This window comes from Haplochromis burtoni, unplaced genomic scaffold (genome assembly GCF_018398535.1).
Source record: "Haplochromis burtoni strain Fernald_Lab_line unplaced genomic scaffold, NCSU_Asbu1 Contig_4, whole genome shotgun sequence".
Lineage (NCBI taxonomy): Eukaryota > Metazoa > Chordata > Actinopteri > Cichliformes > Cichlidae > Haplochromis > Haplochromis burtoni.
Window position 1 is genome coordinate 4,936,086 of NW_024582365.1, and position 14,669 is coordinate 4,950,754.

General features: G+C 38.2%; 1 protein-coding gene across 2 annotated transcripts in view; it reads right to left on the minus strand.

Moving 5' to 3' along the window:
• Nucleotides 1-4,338: 4,338 nt before the first annotated feature.
• Nucleotides 4,339-14,669, minus strand: part of klhl4 (kelch-like family member 4) — a 25,532-nt gene continuing 15,201 nt past the window's right edge. For both annotated transcript variants that reach the window (XM_005913397.3, XM_005913398.3), the window contains 7 exons: nucleotides 12,519-12,731; nucleotides 11,194-11,380; nucleotides 10,826-11,050; nucleotides 8,809-8,971; nucleotides 7,637-7,849; nucleotides 5,826-5,997; nucleotides 4,339-5,452 (listed from right to left, as the gene is read on the minus strand). In XM_005913397.3, coding sequence (XP_005913459.1) covers nucleotides 5,393-5,452; nucleotides 5,826-5,997; nucleotides 7,637-7,849; nucleotides 8,809-8,971; nucleotides 10,826-11,050; nucleotides 11,194-11,380; nucleotides 12,519-12,731 — 1,233 coding nt within the window. In that variant the 3' untranslated portion in view covers nucleotides 4,339-5,392. The remainder of the gene's footprint in view (nucleotides 5,453-5,825; nucleotides 5,998-7,636; nucleotides 7,850-8,808; nucleotides 8,972-10,825; nucleotides 11,051-11,193; nucleotides 11,381-12,518; nucleotides 12,732-14,669) is intronic.

The following is a 14,669-nucleotide window of genomic DNA, read 5'->3' on the forward strand; positions in this document are numbered from 1 at the left end:
TAACACACTAGTTCCCACCCATGTAATTGAGCATTGCGTGGCACATCCAACATACTGTTTTACTTTAGTCCATGACGCGCTTACCTTCAGGGTCATACGTCACATGAAAACCAAAATAGTTCCAAACGCCAGATCTGAATGAGGGTGGGGGAGGTTCAATTTGCCATGTTGCAAGGAGAGCTTAACTTCTGTCTCGCTAGCTTGCCCTGCGCTCAGTGAATCTGCGTTCGACTACTCCGCCTAGGCTGCACTGTCGAGCGCAGATCCACTGAGCGCTCAACACAGACAGCATCGTCAGAAGGAAAGTTGATAAAATAAATTAAAAATTTTGTATTGTTCGATACATATGCGTACCGAACCGAAAGCACTGTATCGAACGGTTCAATATCGATACGAATATCGTTGCACCCCTAATATATATATATATATATATATATATATATATATATATATATATAATATAAATATATAATATATATATTCTTATATAATATATATATTATATATATTATTATATATATTAGTGTGTGTGTGTGTGTGTGTGTGTGTCTGAATTAGGAGGGCCTGCAGGAGGGACTGGCAAAAGTGTTATTTATTGGAGGTAAATGTGTTTTGTCTTTCATGTACTAAAAAATCCATTAAGAAGTAAACGACACAAAATGCTGCAATATCAGTGATGGTGTGAGATGCAGCCTAGAAGCATTTTGAAGAGTCAAGGGCTCTTTGATGGTTATTGTTGTAAAAAGAAAAAAAAGACACCCATGAAAGTTGGTGGACTGAGACAGTTAACCATGCAGTGGTTTCCTTAACAGCGCTGTCCAAATCCACTTAGAGAACCCGTCTCATATCTGCATTATAGAACTATAGCATAACAGTACCAGCTTGTATGGCTAAAGCATGGCAGCATGTGTGTGGAAGGCGTTAGGCAGATGGGATGTGTCTGATATTTCTCACTCAACATAATGAGACGGGAATGCGCTTCACCAATTTTAGGGCCCGACTGATGGCAAGAGACACAGTGCCCACTCATACGGGAGGGATCTTTCCCCTCTTCAAAGATAATGAGATGACAATGTATTCAACTATCATTAGATAGAGACAGGGTTTGGGGGGAGGATAGAGGGAGAAACGTTCTACAGCACTTGTCTGCTGCCTTTGATCAGCCTGAAAAGCAACTGTCACTCTCTGTATCAGTGCTGGACTCATAAAAGCTCAGCTAACTACTTTATCACTGTCAGTGTCACTAAAAGGCTGTAGTTTGTAGCGTACGTGCATTCTCGAGCGGGTGATTTTTCAAGCTCACCTGGATTGTTATCTGAAAATGAACACACATCTCAGCGGTTAGATATTGTCCTGCTGCCCGTGTGATGTGTTAAATACATCGTCTCTTGCTGAATTCAGTCGTTTGACAAAAAATTGTTGCAGTGTAAAATCAATTTGCCATCACCTGGGAAGAGAAGGCATACCATTTTGCCTGACATGGCACTCCATTGCAACATGTCAAAAGTGCCATGTTAACAGGCTTATTTAAGCACGCTTGACGGGACAATCTTATTCTAAGTTGACAGTTTGTTGTGGCACTTGTAGAGGGATCCATCTAGTCTTTAGTCCCCGTGGTGAAGATCTCTCGCATGCTGTTTTTTTTTCATTCTCAGTCTTTTAAGAACACTGTGTTTTGACATATAAGCCGTCAAAATCCTTTCTTTTTTTCCCAGAAATTCTTCATTTAGTATTAGGCTAACTGATTCGTTCTGAAGTTATCAGACTATATTTTGACAGAAAACAATTATGCAGTAAAATTATTTCTCTGGAGAAAAATGTGTTTGGCAAAATCCACAGTTCTCTCTGTGTAAGATTTTATGTTTGTGATGCAGTGGTTTATGACTTACAAGAACTCGAATGTCCCCTAAATCCAAAAAATACTTATTATATAAGAAAGAAACTTTGTAAACATACTCTGTCTCCGCAACCAACAATCAATATAGTAAAATGTTTGCAACTCATGCTGTGTTGTTGCATCTTTCTCCCATCCCTTTCCATCTCTGTTTGCTGTCACAAAAAGAATAAAATATGAGGGAAAGCTGCTTCTTCAGTCCTAGAACTATATATATATATATATATATATCCCCCAAAAGCTAGGCACAGACCTAAAGGAAAAAAATAGAACAGTCTGTCAAGCTTTGTCACACAATTATGAGACATTGTTCAAACTTTTGTGAAGCCAAAATCCTTTTAAAACCTGACAAGTCAGAACTCATCTCGTTCAGAAGCTTCAAGCTCCCCTTAAAACTCAGCAAAACGCTCATTCGAAGGTAAGAGAACAAGTTGCCTTAACATCCAATTTCCAAACATTTCATCATCATGTCTCAATAATTATGCAGGGTTATTAGCTCAAGTATTTGTCCTTGGCATCCTTAATGCCGGTTGACATTTATTATGAACAGTAATGGTATTGGAGATTTTGATTTGCCATTAGCCTTAGTAAGTAGATCCTCTGCAGTGCAACAGCACCCTCTCTTGATAATTTATGATAGAATTACCTCACCGTACAAGAGCATACAGTATGCGTGCAGGATACTGGTGGAACAAAACTCAAGCAAGGGATGCATATTCCATATTTTGTCTCTAAACCTCATTGAGAAAACAGTGAATTAAATATTGCATTGCAAATGCTTTTTGGAACATGTGCACTGCAAACTGATCCCCCATTACTACCTTGTGCTGTGCTTTCTCATGGTGCATACAATCCACTTGTCTTTTTCTCAGAGCTTTAAGCACATTTTATAAGTCATACATGTTTTATCGGCTCTTTCGCAATGCTTCAGAAGCAGAGGAACCAGGCAACAAAGCATGTATTCGAGTAGAGTCAGCATGGAAATGTGCAGCGTGAAAATGCTAAACATTGCATTTCAGCTAAATGAATGCGAATTTAAACATTTCATTGTTTAAATCTGCATTGAAAACTGCACGAATCTCGGCTGAGCTCAGAAACAGTCAAGCTACTCCACCCATTGGGATCTTAATATTTTATATATTTTTCCAGAGGTGTTCAGCAACATGTTGTGGCACAAACACATTTTCTTGGGCCCTTGAAACTAGAATTAAATTTTGATTTGAGGCAGTGGATCTTAGTTCAGTCACGTAGCCAATTCAGTGTGTATCCATGTGTGTACTGCAGCTGTTAACCTATTACTAGATTGACTTGGCAAAGCAGCTTAGTCTGACGGTGCTGTTAAAGATTAGGCAATACTGAGGTAAACTATAAGATGAGTATACAGAAATTCTGTATATTTGCATCTTGTTGCAATCTTCGCAGGACCAAATTGAATAAAGTAATTCTAATCATCATGGCCCCATATTTCCACAGCACTGCATCTCAAATTAATGTACAGATATATACTGAGGAATTCTACATTTTACTTTGAGAGGTGAGTTTAGATCAAAGCTATTATCCTTTTATTGATTTCCCTCATGAGCTCGGCAGGAAAAGATGCAGATAAACAAAAATAGAAAGCTAGAGAAGATGATTAATCTTTACATTACGTGAAAAAAAGGAAAGTGCAAAAGGGATTTTTTTCCTGTTATGTGTCTAATATGCTGTGTATTTTAAAATCACCAACAGGTTCCTGAAAATTTAAAAAAAAAAAAAAAAGTGCACACGTGGACACATAAGCCAATATTATGTATGCGAAAGTGATTGAAATCTTACCAAACAAGCTAGAGGATGGTGGGTTGAAGGGACTATTTGAAGGGTAAACAATGGGGAAAAAACAAAGGCAAGCAAAAGCATTTGGTCCTCATTCTGTTGATAGGAGATTGAAAAAACACAGCAATATCAACAAACATGCTTGCTTGATTTAAGAAGAGGGCACTGCAGTGAAAGCAAAACTAAGGTTAACGCTGACAGACATCAAAGCAGCTTCCAAGCCTGTTTAGTCAAAGAATCGGTTATGTTTACTTGAAGCAGAACAACAAGAGTAATGAAAATGTGCCCGGTGTGGGGCCACAGCTCTAAACATGGATTTGATCATGCAGAGAAGACTGAAGTCAGTTTATTTATTGGTTCTCATGCTGTACAAAATTATGATAAAAACATTAGCATTTGGCCCCAGAACGTGTTCGAATTACAGTTACAAATTATTAAGAAGAAGGTCGTAATGTTTCGTTTTTCTAAACAGATATACCAACTACAAATGTAAAAATTCGAAACATTTGCAATAGTGAAGTGCTGTGGCAATCAGGTTTCCTAGTGCTGCAGGTAACGTGTAAAATAAAAGCTGTCATAGATTCACATAGCTGGTTTAGATGCACCTGATTCCACTGCAAGGGTTTGTGATGAAAAAAAAAAGATCTATGTAACTCAGAAGGTCTTATATCCTTAAAAATACAGACAGGACGGTAATGATCGTCATATATAATATTATGTAAATCAAACGAAACATTCACTCGGCTAGCATGCCCAGGAAGGAAGCCAAATGAACAGCAATGACTGTAGTGATCTGAGGGCGCTGGTTTAGGCATGATCCTATAAACACAAATGTCATTTCAGAAAGTTCACAAAAATCTGTACAGCAATGTGAAATATCAATATGATATATTTTTCTGTAATTCACAAATTTGTAAACCTTTAGAACATGTAACTAGTAACAAGACATCTAAAACAAGCAAATGACTTTGGTGTTTTTTAGCTACAGGCTTAAAAAAAGCAAAATAAAAGCAATAAAACGTCTAAATATTTTATTCAGAAAAGAAAAGATCATTTCATTGCTTTACTTCAACCCTCAGTGTTCACAGTGGTCTCCTATGCTTCAGAAGTGATTCTGACCACCCATGAGGAAAGACACTGGTACGGTTATTTCTATTTGTTACAACAATTTTCATTATAGTGGCTATAAATGGAGATTTAATCCCAAAAATATATTGTGTGAGATGGTACTGGTACGAAATGTTTGCGTAGAAATGTAAACTAACCTGGAGTTTGGCTTATTTGTTCAGACTGTAAGTTTTAAATGTAATCTTGCAGACATTCACATCACTTTTCATAAAACTAGTATAACAAAGCCGTACAACAAGGGCCTGGCGCTGATTCTCCGCAGTTTGGCTGAGTCTATGAAAATTCTTGATTGGTCGAGAATGTGAAGAATGTGCAGTGCATTCCAGTTTCTGAACAAGTCCTTCCCAGTGGGCAGGCATGTCCACTAATGATAGCAACACTGGTTTATGGGCAAGGCTCTGTCTGTGTTTCCCTCTGAAAATTCTGGAGAGGCGAGTTAAAGTAAGAAAAAATAAAAGCATGACTCTCAAAGGAACTGTCCTTGATCTGTTGTTTTGTTTGTCCACTCTTCTTTGCTGCTCCCTCATTTGTTACCCATGCTGTTTTGAGACAAAACGCTCAAGGCAATTTCACCACCACCACACAGGCGCCTGCCCTGCCAATGTTAAGAGGGACCTCCTACAGGAAGACAGAGAGGTACACATCAGTCTTTCATGTAAGGATGGCTTTTTAAAAAAATCCTGTTTTACTTCATGCTGGTAAGGAGGTCAAAGGGTCGAGATTTAAACCAAAAAAACATGCAAAAAGAAAAGCAACTATAAAATATTGATAGGCTTCAGTCACTTCAGATTTAACTGAAGCGGTGATGTTGGTTGTAACTGTTCTAGCAAAATATCTGCAGTTCTATTAAAGTTTTATTCTTTTTATAACTTTTTAAACTATTTATTTTTCTCCGCTGGATTTTTTTCATACTTTTCCTAATCTAAAATAGTAGGAATATATTTCATAACTTTGTTTTTGCAGTTTCATTAAATTGAGTTAATGCAATTACCTCAGTCCACTCATTGTTCTGTGCATCGTAGGACTCCACAGTGTTCAAATACGACTGGCCGTCATATCCGCCCACTGCATAAAGTCTGTCACCCAGCAGGCAAACACCAACCGCATCCCGGGGAACACTGAGGGGAGCCACGGTGGTCCAGGTGTCCGTCTTTGGGTCATACCTGTAATTAAAATATTTGGTTGAACAACTGGCCTTGCATTACATTACTCAGTATGGCGAAACAACATTTTCTCTAAAAGTTCATTTACTCAGTCAGTCTAACAGCATCTCATCCCCACTAATTGGAACGGCCTTATGTTCCTCCTGTTTAATCACAGATGTCTGAATGGTCACAGAGAACTAAAGTGAAACATTAAAGCAAAAGACAAAGCTGTCTTTCCAAAAGCAGCTGGCAGATGCTTGGACCAGGGAGAACTTGACTCATCAGACAGAATTTTCCACAGAAAGATTTTTTTTCATCTGTTTGTCCATATTGGAAGTTAAGAGGCATCATTTGATTTACTTTTTATGCTTATGAACAAAACAGTCACTCAAATGTTTAAAAATCCGTCCACTATGGGAAAAAAGTGTGAATTGTGGTTGTTATTATTAAGTATTGTGTGCTGCTTGTTAAAAGTACATCAGTAACAATGTATATCGAAAATGTGAAACAGCCACGATCACATGATAATGCAGCTGAGCAGGTACTACATTCTATATTTGAATTTAACAGATGAATAACTGCCTGTTCTTGTAACGGCTCATCCAACTTATCCCAGTTGGCAAAGTTAAAGAGGCAAGGTACATCTTGAACAGGTCACAGGGCTAACACAGAGAGACAGAGAACTACACACTACCATATACACAAGTACATAATCACCACTTAATCTACCAAATGTGTGTTTGGACTGTAGGAGGAAGACTGAAGACTGAAAACTTCTACTCACAACTTCATCTGCTAATAAGGTGCAAAGAAAAGAACAAAAGTTTAAAGAGGTTGAAGCTCCAGCAACACATGCGGTATGAAGAACAACTTTATTGCCTGACCAGCAGATTTCAGCCTGTAGCCTTGCAACATTTTATCTTTTTTAGACTTGCTCTTCGTGGAAGAACAACACTGTACCGCTTTCAACTTTTGCTCTGCTCTGTGTACCTTGAAAGTTGTGCCAGACATCTCTACTCTGTTTGCACAACCTTTTATCTTTGTGAGACACAGTCACCGTGGAAGAACTGCATAATACCAGAATGCTACAGGCTGTTTCAGCTACAGGCTGAAACATGTGGGTAGAACAGTAAAGTTGTTCTTTGTACTAGGGGTGTATCTGGAGTTTCAGCCTCTTGAAAGGACCTACTCAACCAGTAGGTATAAACCTCTAAAGTTATACAGTACTGACCAGTGCATCACCATGACAAGAGGGAATATATATATAAATATCTGAGTAAAATGTGATGTCCTAGAAAAAATGATGTCTGTATTTTATCCAAAAAACAAACAAAAAAAAAAACAGTTACGTGTATTTAAATCACGCCAATGGGTTTACCTCAGGTTTGGACTAAAGAGGATATTGTGGCCACCAGATGGTGCCAGATACTATAACATAAAACCATGTGTAGCAACAGTGGTCTCTACAATAGGGTATTGCGTAATGCAGACATGTCTCCAAATGCAGGAACAGGGTGGGGATCAAGAGGAATTCCTTTATGTTCCTTTGAGAAATTTTCCTAACTTGACCCCACCCATTACTGAGTTCAATGAACATCAGTCCAAACACACCATTGTCTTCTGTGTACTCTGGAGATGAGGACGTGCATTTACTGACCTCTCAACACAATCGGAGAGTCTAGAACAGTGGTTGGAAGCAGGGGCATCGTGTCCTCCCACGGCGTACAGGAAGTTGTTGTATGTTGCTACACCCACTCCTCCTCGTCTCTTGGTCATTGGTGCACACATGCTCCACTTGTTGGTGTGTGGATCAAAGCACTCCATCGATCTAAGACAGGAGCTTCCATCTCGACCACCAACTGCAAATAGTCTGAAAGATTCGAGTAAATTAAGCAAAATTATGAACAAATATTCGACAAATGAGTAGCCGCTGCGTGCTTCGAAACAGAATTGTTATCTAAACATTATCAGAACAGTGATAGTAAGACAGATTGTAGATTTTACGGTGCTGAGCAGAACGTTTTTCAAAGATAGTTTTCTTAGATAAGAAAAGATAACATCAGTGGGTTAAATGTAGCTTGTAGCTCAAAGGAGCAGCAGCTTCTTTTCTACTTCAGCACACAAACATATTCAAATTAGGCCGAAAGCTGGTCTGTTATTTGCCTAATTTACTTTTAAATTGTGTTGTAAGGTATTTAATACATACAAATACATCAAGTGTTTTGCATTTATGGAGTCTAGATTATACTGTATAAATTACCACACTAATCAGAGCAGCCTTTGCTCCGAGCTGCACTGTTGCACAGCCACCTTGGAGTTTATCTGACGCAGACCACAAAGGAAGTATAATGTTGTCGAACTAATAGTGCATTAATACTGTGCTCCAGCTTTTCCTGGACCACTGCACTGTGAGTTACACAACCATGCTTGTTTTATTTCATGCTCAAATCCAGCTGCAAGTTTACTGCCTGCAAAAACATTTGTTCCAGCAAATCAATAGCTAAAACTGACTAAGAGGTGCAGGAATAAAGACTAACTGTGCTATCCTTATATGCAAGTTTACTTCAGTCAAGTAGAAAAGTAGAATTTATGGACGGCAGCACCCTAAAAAAAGAGCATACTCCAATTAGGCTTCCTTTTTAAGTGTGAATTGCCTGCAAATGTCTGCCTTCTTAGTACTAATTTGCAGAGGGCAATGGCTTCAGAGGCAGGCAAGCGGAAATACAATAGCACACTTTGCATTAAAGTTTAAGGTTGCACATTTTAATTAAAAGGCTATGATGGGATAATCAAACAGGTTAGATAAAGATGGGGGTCATAGCAACTTACTTTCCATTAAGTGCTGTGACTCCCATAGTGCTCCGTGGTGTCGACATGCTGGCCACGTAGTTCCACTGTCTGGCCTGTGGGTCCCAGCGCTCCACTGTGTTGAGATAGCTCCAGCCGTCATGGCCTCCTACGGCATACATGGGACCCTCCAGCACAGCAATACCTGCAGAAATAGAAATAAGAAATGAATGCTATCCAAACAATTAATGCTGTAAAGATAAATAAGATGAATTGTCCCATTAGATACTGCATATGGAAAAATCAAACGCTATAAATATTTGCTACTATAAATATAACGAAATAAAGAGAATATTTAATATTTTATATGCGTGTTTCGATCATGTGTGATTTTGTCTGCATAATTATATTAAGTTGTTTCAAATGTTCATGTGTTTACCTCACTGAGGTTAAATGAAACAAACATTTTTGCCAAAATTACATGAAAAAGGTATTCGAACACAGAAACCTTAAACACATCTAAGAGAATAATCAGTGAAAGAAGTCCAAAGATTTCCAAGTGAATGTTATTCTTAGAGAGTCTGAGCAAAGATACGTTTCTCATTTTAGAACAGAGCAGAGTGAGTCAACCAGCTGGCCAAAGCTATTCAGAAAACAGGAAGACTATAAAACTGCTTTGTTATTCCTCGTCCCCCAGTCACATAGGAATGGTTATTTCCACCAGCGTCAATGCAGAGGGTGCTTTAGCACAATGGATTTTTATATGAAAACACTTATTTCCTTTGGTGAGAGTTCAATTATTTAGAGGAAACATGAGGACAAGACCGCATTCAGAGAACCTCGAGTGACATAAACACTGTCAAATGAAAACTGGTCTTGTAGTGAGGCTTCTTTTTATTACTGGCTTGTGGGTTGGGGATAAAAAACAACACGTTTTTTTCCTTTTCTTTACCCATAAAGCACACAGCAGGAAATGGCTATGCGGGGATGTTGGTAGACACTAAGTTAAAACATATTCAGAATGAAAATATGCACAAGATAAGCAAAGCACCAAGAGATATTTGGTACGTGAAAGATCAAAGACAGCGCAGGTAATCTGTACAGTGTGATCTCCTGGGCTTGCTGATACCTCCGACCACACTGTGTGAGTGAGCTGAATGCTTTGACAAGATCTCCCTCCTCTGTTACCCAGACCTGTTTCAACTGTGAATCAAAATGCTTCTGATATGAGATTTATTGGGCAGGGAAGGGTAAGGAAGAGCAGGGCCAGCACAGCTTGCCAAGCTTTGATAGTGGAATGGAAAAAATATCAAAGGTATATGTCAAAAAAAAAAAAAAATTCTTAACAGCCTACCAATTGTGACCTTACTAAATATGTATCCTCTTTGGTGTTTCAAAAAATCTGCTTGGTTAACTGAGCTGAAACCTGAAACATATAGAACCATATGTGTTATGTCTTTGTAAAAAAAATTTCATCATGAAATAAAAGCAGTTAATGAATTTTTTTTTTTGAAAATTGATGGGTTGCAGTTTGTAATGAAATGATCATTCCAGTTAGTTGGCATTAGGCAGCATAATATTCAAGACAAAGTCACAAAGTTGAATTCAACCACAGTCCTGGCAGATAAGATGATCTCAGTGCCAGCCTATAGCAAAGAGTTCAGCTGATGAAATGCTTTCATTTGGGAAATCTCATCTGCAATGTGCTATTTAAATTTTTTTAACTTCCTACAGTTGTTGGGCATTTGCAAGCTACTTTGCAACCCACCTCTACCCTAGGTCCTCCTTTTATACTGTGCCTGATTTAACCAGCATCAGAGCTGTTATCACTGCTTCCTGTTCTGTTCTGTATGGAAGGCTTGCTGCTGCTCTTCCTACCTATAGCTTTCCATTTGAAAAAGAAGTATAGCACGTTTTTCCTACATTATTCTTTCCATGTATGTGCATGGAAAGGCAAGTAAGTTTCAGAACACAGACATAGTACCAATGCTACTAAAAATGCATGAATGCCAATGTAAATAACAATATGCTGTTGGCCAGTTATATGCCAATCACTCACCAAGCCCATGTCTGTGTGTTGACATTGGGGGCATGGTGGACCACACTTTGCTGATGGGGTTATAGCACTCCACCATGTTGGACGTCTTCAGTCCATCTCTCCCTCCAACCACGTACAACTTATTATCTATCACTGCCACACCAAACTGCAGCCGGCGCCCATTCATGACTCCAACCTGGACCCAAGTGTTTGTTCGCAAGTCATACTTCTCTATGGTGGTAGAGCCTGAAATAAAACAAAATACCGCAATTTAGATAACCTGTGTTGCCATACACTTAGAACAATTGTGTATAAGCTAGCTCTCTCTTTTTTATACATCTGGCAAAGCCATCTTCAGAGTCTTTTCAGTAAGTTGCTATGTCGGATACCTTTGGTAGCATCCATTCCTCCGACAGCATAAAGTGCACCAACAGTGGATTTCCTAGGTTTTGTTCTTGGGCTCTGAAACATTGGGCGTCTTTCAGGTAGAAGGTGATACTTCATGGCTTCCATTAGCAGCTTTTGACATTCCAGATCATCAGAGAACATCTTGTTGTTTTCCAGATCTGCAAGGAGCTATATTTCAAGAAAATAAAAATTAGCTGCATTATAATGTGTGCCGAAAATTTCTAATGTTTATGGTATTTATAGAAATCTCTGTTGTGGAATGGTATTTGTAATATAATGTGTAGATTTTAAATCCCTTTGGAAAATATGTCATATATATATATATATATAACTGCAAAACAGCATTGAAAATTAAGATTATGATATGTTTTAATTAAAATGGGGTGAAAGCAGAAACAAAATTATCTAATCTTTGTCTATCATCAAACTATTACTTTAAAGGAAGTCACTATATAAATTATTGCAATTAGATAAAACAGCAAAGACATAACAAACACACTGTATTTTAATGATTTTACTTCTTTTTTGTAAATGCACTGCAGAAGAGCTAAACTTTTCTTTCTATTCTGAGAAATAGTAGCACTCTTACATTTCCGCACATTACAGAAACTGCAGTGAAGTTGCTTTTTATGTGGGTTTTCTCAGACATTTCACTTTCATATATTTTTGCATTTATTCATTGATACCGCTATGCCTGCGAGACTTAAAAAAAACTTTACCAGTTTTGAGAAGAAAAAAAAAACAATGATTCATTTCTGTTGTTTATTTGCCTCGCAGCAAATGGCATCTCCCAAGCCATGGATGAAAAACCTTATGTATCATATCTTCCACATATTTTTCATTTTGCAAACAATAATGCTGCAGGTTACTTTCCTGCATACTGATAATAAAAAAAAAAATAACTTGAGCATAATTACTTTTGGAAAGCAATTTGTCAGTGAAAATAAAATAGCATTTAAAAAAACAGATATGTTCATGCTTCATATCTGTCAAAAATGCTTATCTGTTTCCTGTTAGGTTATTTAAATCAAGATGACCAAGTTGTAAGTCAGTGCTTACTTGCAGAAATACAGCATAATTTTACATCACATAAACTGTGTTTGTGTTAGTTATTATTTCTATTCATTTCATTATTCATTTTAAGTTAACAAAGTTATAAAATGAGGAGTTACAACCTGGACAGAGTATCAAAGATCACAAATCACACCTTCTGTAATGAAGCCAAGCTGACTTGTACCATCTGAATCATCAGTCACAAGCTCTAACACAAGCATAAGCGACTTACAGTCCTGATCGGCTGTCTCACCTGTGGAGGAAGTAGGGGTAGGCGTATGTAAGCAAGAAGCACCCCGAGGTCCTGTTGTCGATTCTGGACATCATACCTCACCCACATCATCAAAGCTTGGAAGATCGTCTCTTCATCAGGAACATTGATGTCATCGCTGGAGAGCAGCTTAACAATTTCAGCTGTGGGGAGCAGCAGGAACTCCTGGTTCTGAATGACCTCGAGGAAGTGTTCCTGGAACATAGCGGAGACGCAGAGGAGACAGATAATCATCAGTTATTAGCCGAGGAGTACGCTTGGTGCAGCATTTTGTGTGTGTCTGTGTATGTTTCTACATCTCTGAGGTCCAAGTGGCACAAGGACAGAGAGGTGAAGAAAAATGAACGTGAAGAGAGATAGAGAGTGCCAGTTTGGAGGTCTTTATCTCCAATAACCGATAACCGCAGTGAATCGCTCTCCATTTCTCAAATTATTTCTTTCCAAAGAACAGATGAAGCCATCATCTGTTTAACTTAGTTCAGTAAATAAAATGATCCACATAACAACAGACTACAAATCAATCTGGTATAGAGCATTCGCTCCGAAAAGCCTCCTCTTAAGCTAATATGGCATTTTTTCTGCTGATCATACATGATACCAATAAGCCTTTATAAGTCTTTAATGAAAAACAGGCTCTGGAAACCTCCATTACAATCCCACCAATGGTGTGTCCAGTTCCAAGTTTGATGGAAGCTGTTTTCTATTGCCTTTCTAAAGATTAATCTTCCATTTATTGGCCAGAAGCCCAGGCAATATTAAAGCACTGCATGGCTACCTCTTCAAGGGCTTTGTCTCTGGGCAGTTCCATTAGAGATGATATATAAAACATTCCTGCTCATATGTGCATCTATGGTATGTCCAACATTTGGCCATTTTTCTGCACTGTTTATGCTTTAAACAAAGCAGTAAAGGATTCATCATTATAATCTTTAACAAATCGAGTGTTCACTGTAGAAAGCATGAAACCAGAAACAAGCATGCTATTGATCATCAACATGCGACACATTGCAGTGTTAGTCCGATCTATCTTTTGAGGGCAGGTTTTAAGAGCTTAGCAAGGAGAGCCTTAATGAAATGAGGGACATCTATTGATCTCTGGTGCTAAAGAGAAGGGAGAAACCCAATCCAGCTCTTTGACATTGCGTTAAACCAATAAATTTGTAACTGCAAATGCTGAAGAGCTTACAACAAAATTGAAAGCTTAGCCAAGTTTGTTTCATAACCATTTAAAAGGATGTGTTTGTAGATACTGGCAGACTCACAGCAGTCAAGTAAACTCCTCAGAAAACGAGACCAGCGCCACAGGATATTAACTGATTTGATTGAAAGAGTAATTGAAAAACGAATACTTAAACTAATGCGAGGCTGGGAAAATTACCTTCCAAAAACTTTTGATTACTATGTAATTTGGACTGGTTTGCAACAAAGACTGCTCTTTATTCTTTCCTGAGATCAGAATTCATTTACAAAACCGAAATTGTCAAGTATTAATTGAAATCGTGTGTGGAAATCAAAGTATTTTATAGCTGGAAAAATATTGCAATATGAAACTATATAATATTAAACGTGTATATACTGAACATTAAAGTATTCTTTCATGAAGGAAAACGGTGTCAGAAGCTGCCGTGCTGTAATGGGAAAAAACAAGCTTATCAAAACAAAAATCTTCAGCTGAGGGGATAGAGGATAGTCTTCCAGGAAGCCCGAACATCCCTGCTCATTACTGACGTTACTGAACAGGAAGCTGGGCCTCTTGTGCAGTTTTATGATTAGATTAACCTCCTGGTCTCGGATGGGGACTGTGTAAACAGAGTGAGCAGATGTCCTTTAGGAGATAACGCCTGTCTTGTGCTGTCAGTTCTGCATGACCAGCAAGAAATTATCTGACGAACATGTGGGTGAATCCTAATCCAACAGGAATATTTCTCACAGAAATGTAGAGTAATTGCATATCTTAAACAAATAAATCCTAACAAGCGGTGTCAGGAACTCTGTTGGTTATTACTTCCTGTGAGTGCACAGTAATGAAACTAAATTTTTTAAAAATTCGTATTAAAGTTATGTCTTTTATGATTAAAGAATCCCCTGTGTGTGTGTGTGTGTGTGTGTGTGTGTGTGTGTGTGTGTGTGTGT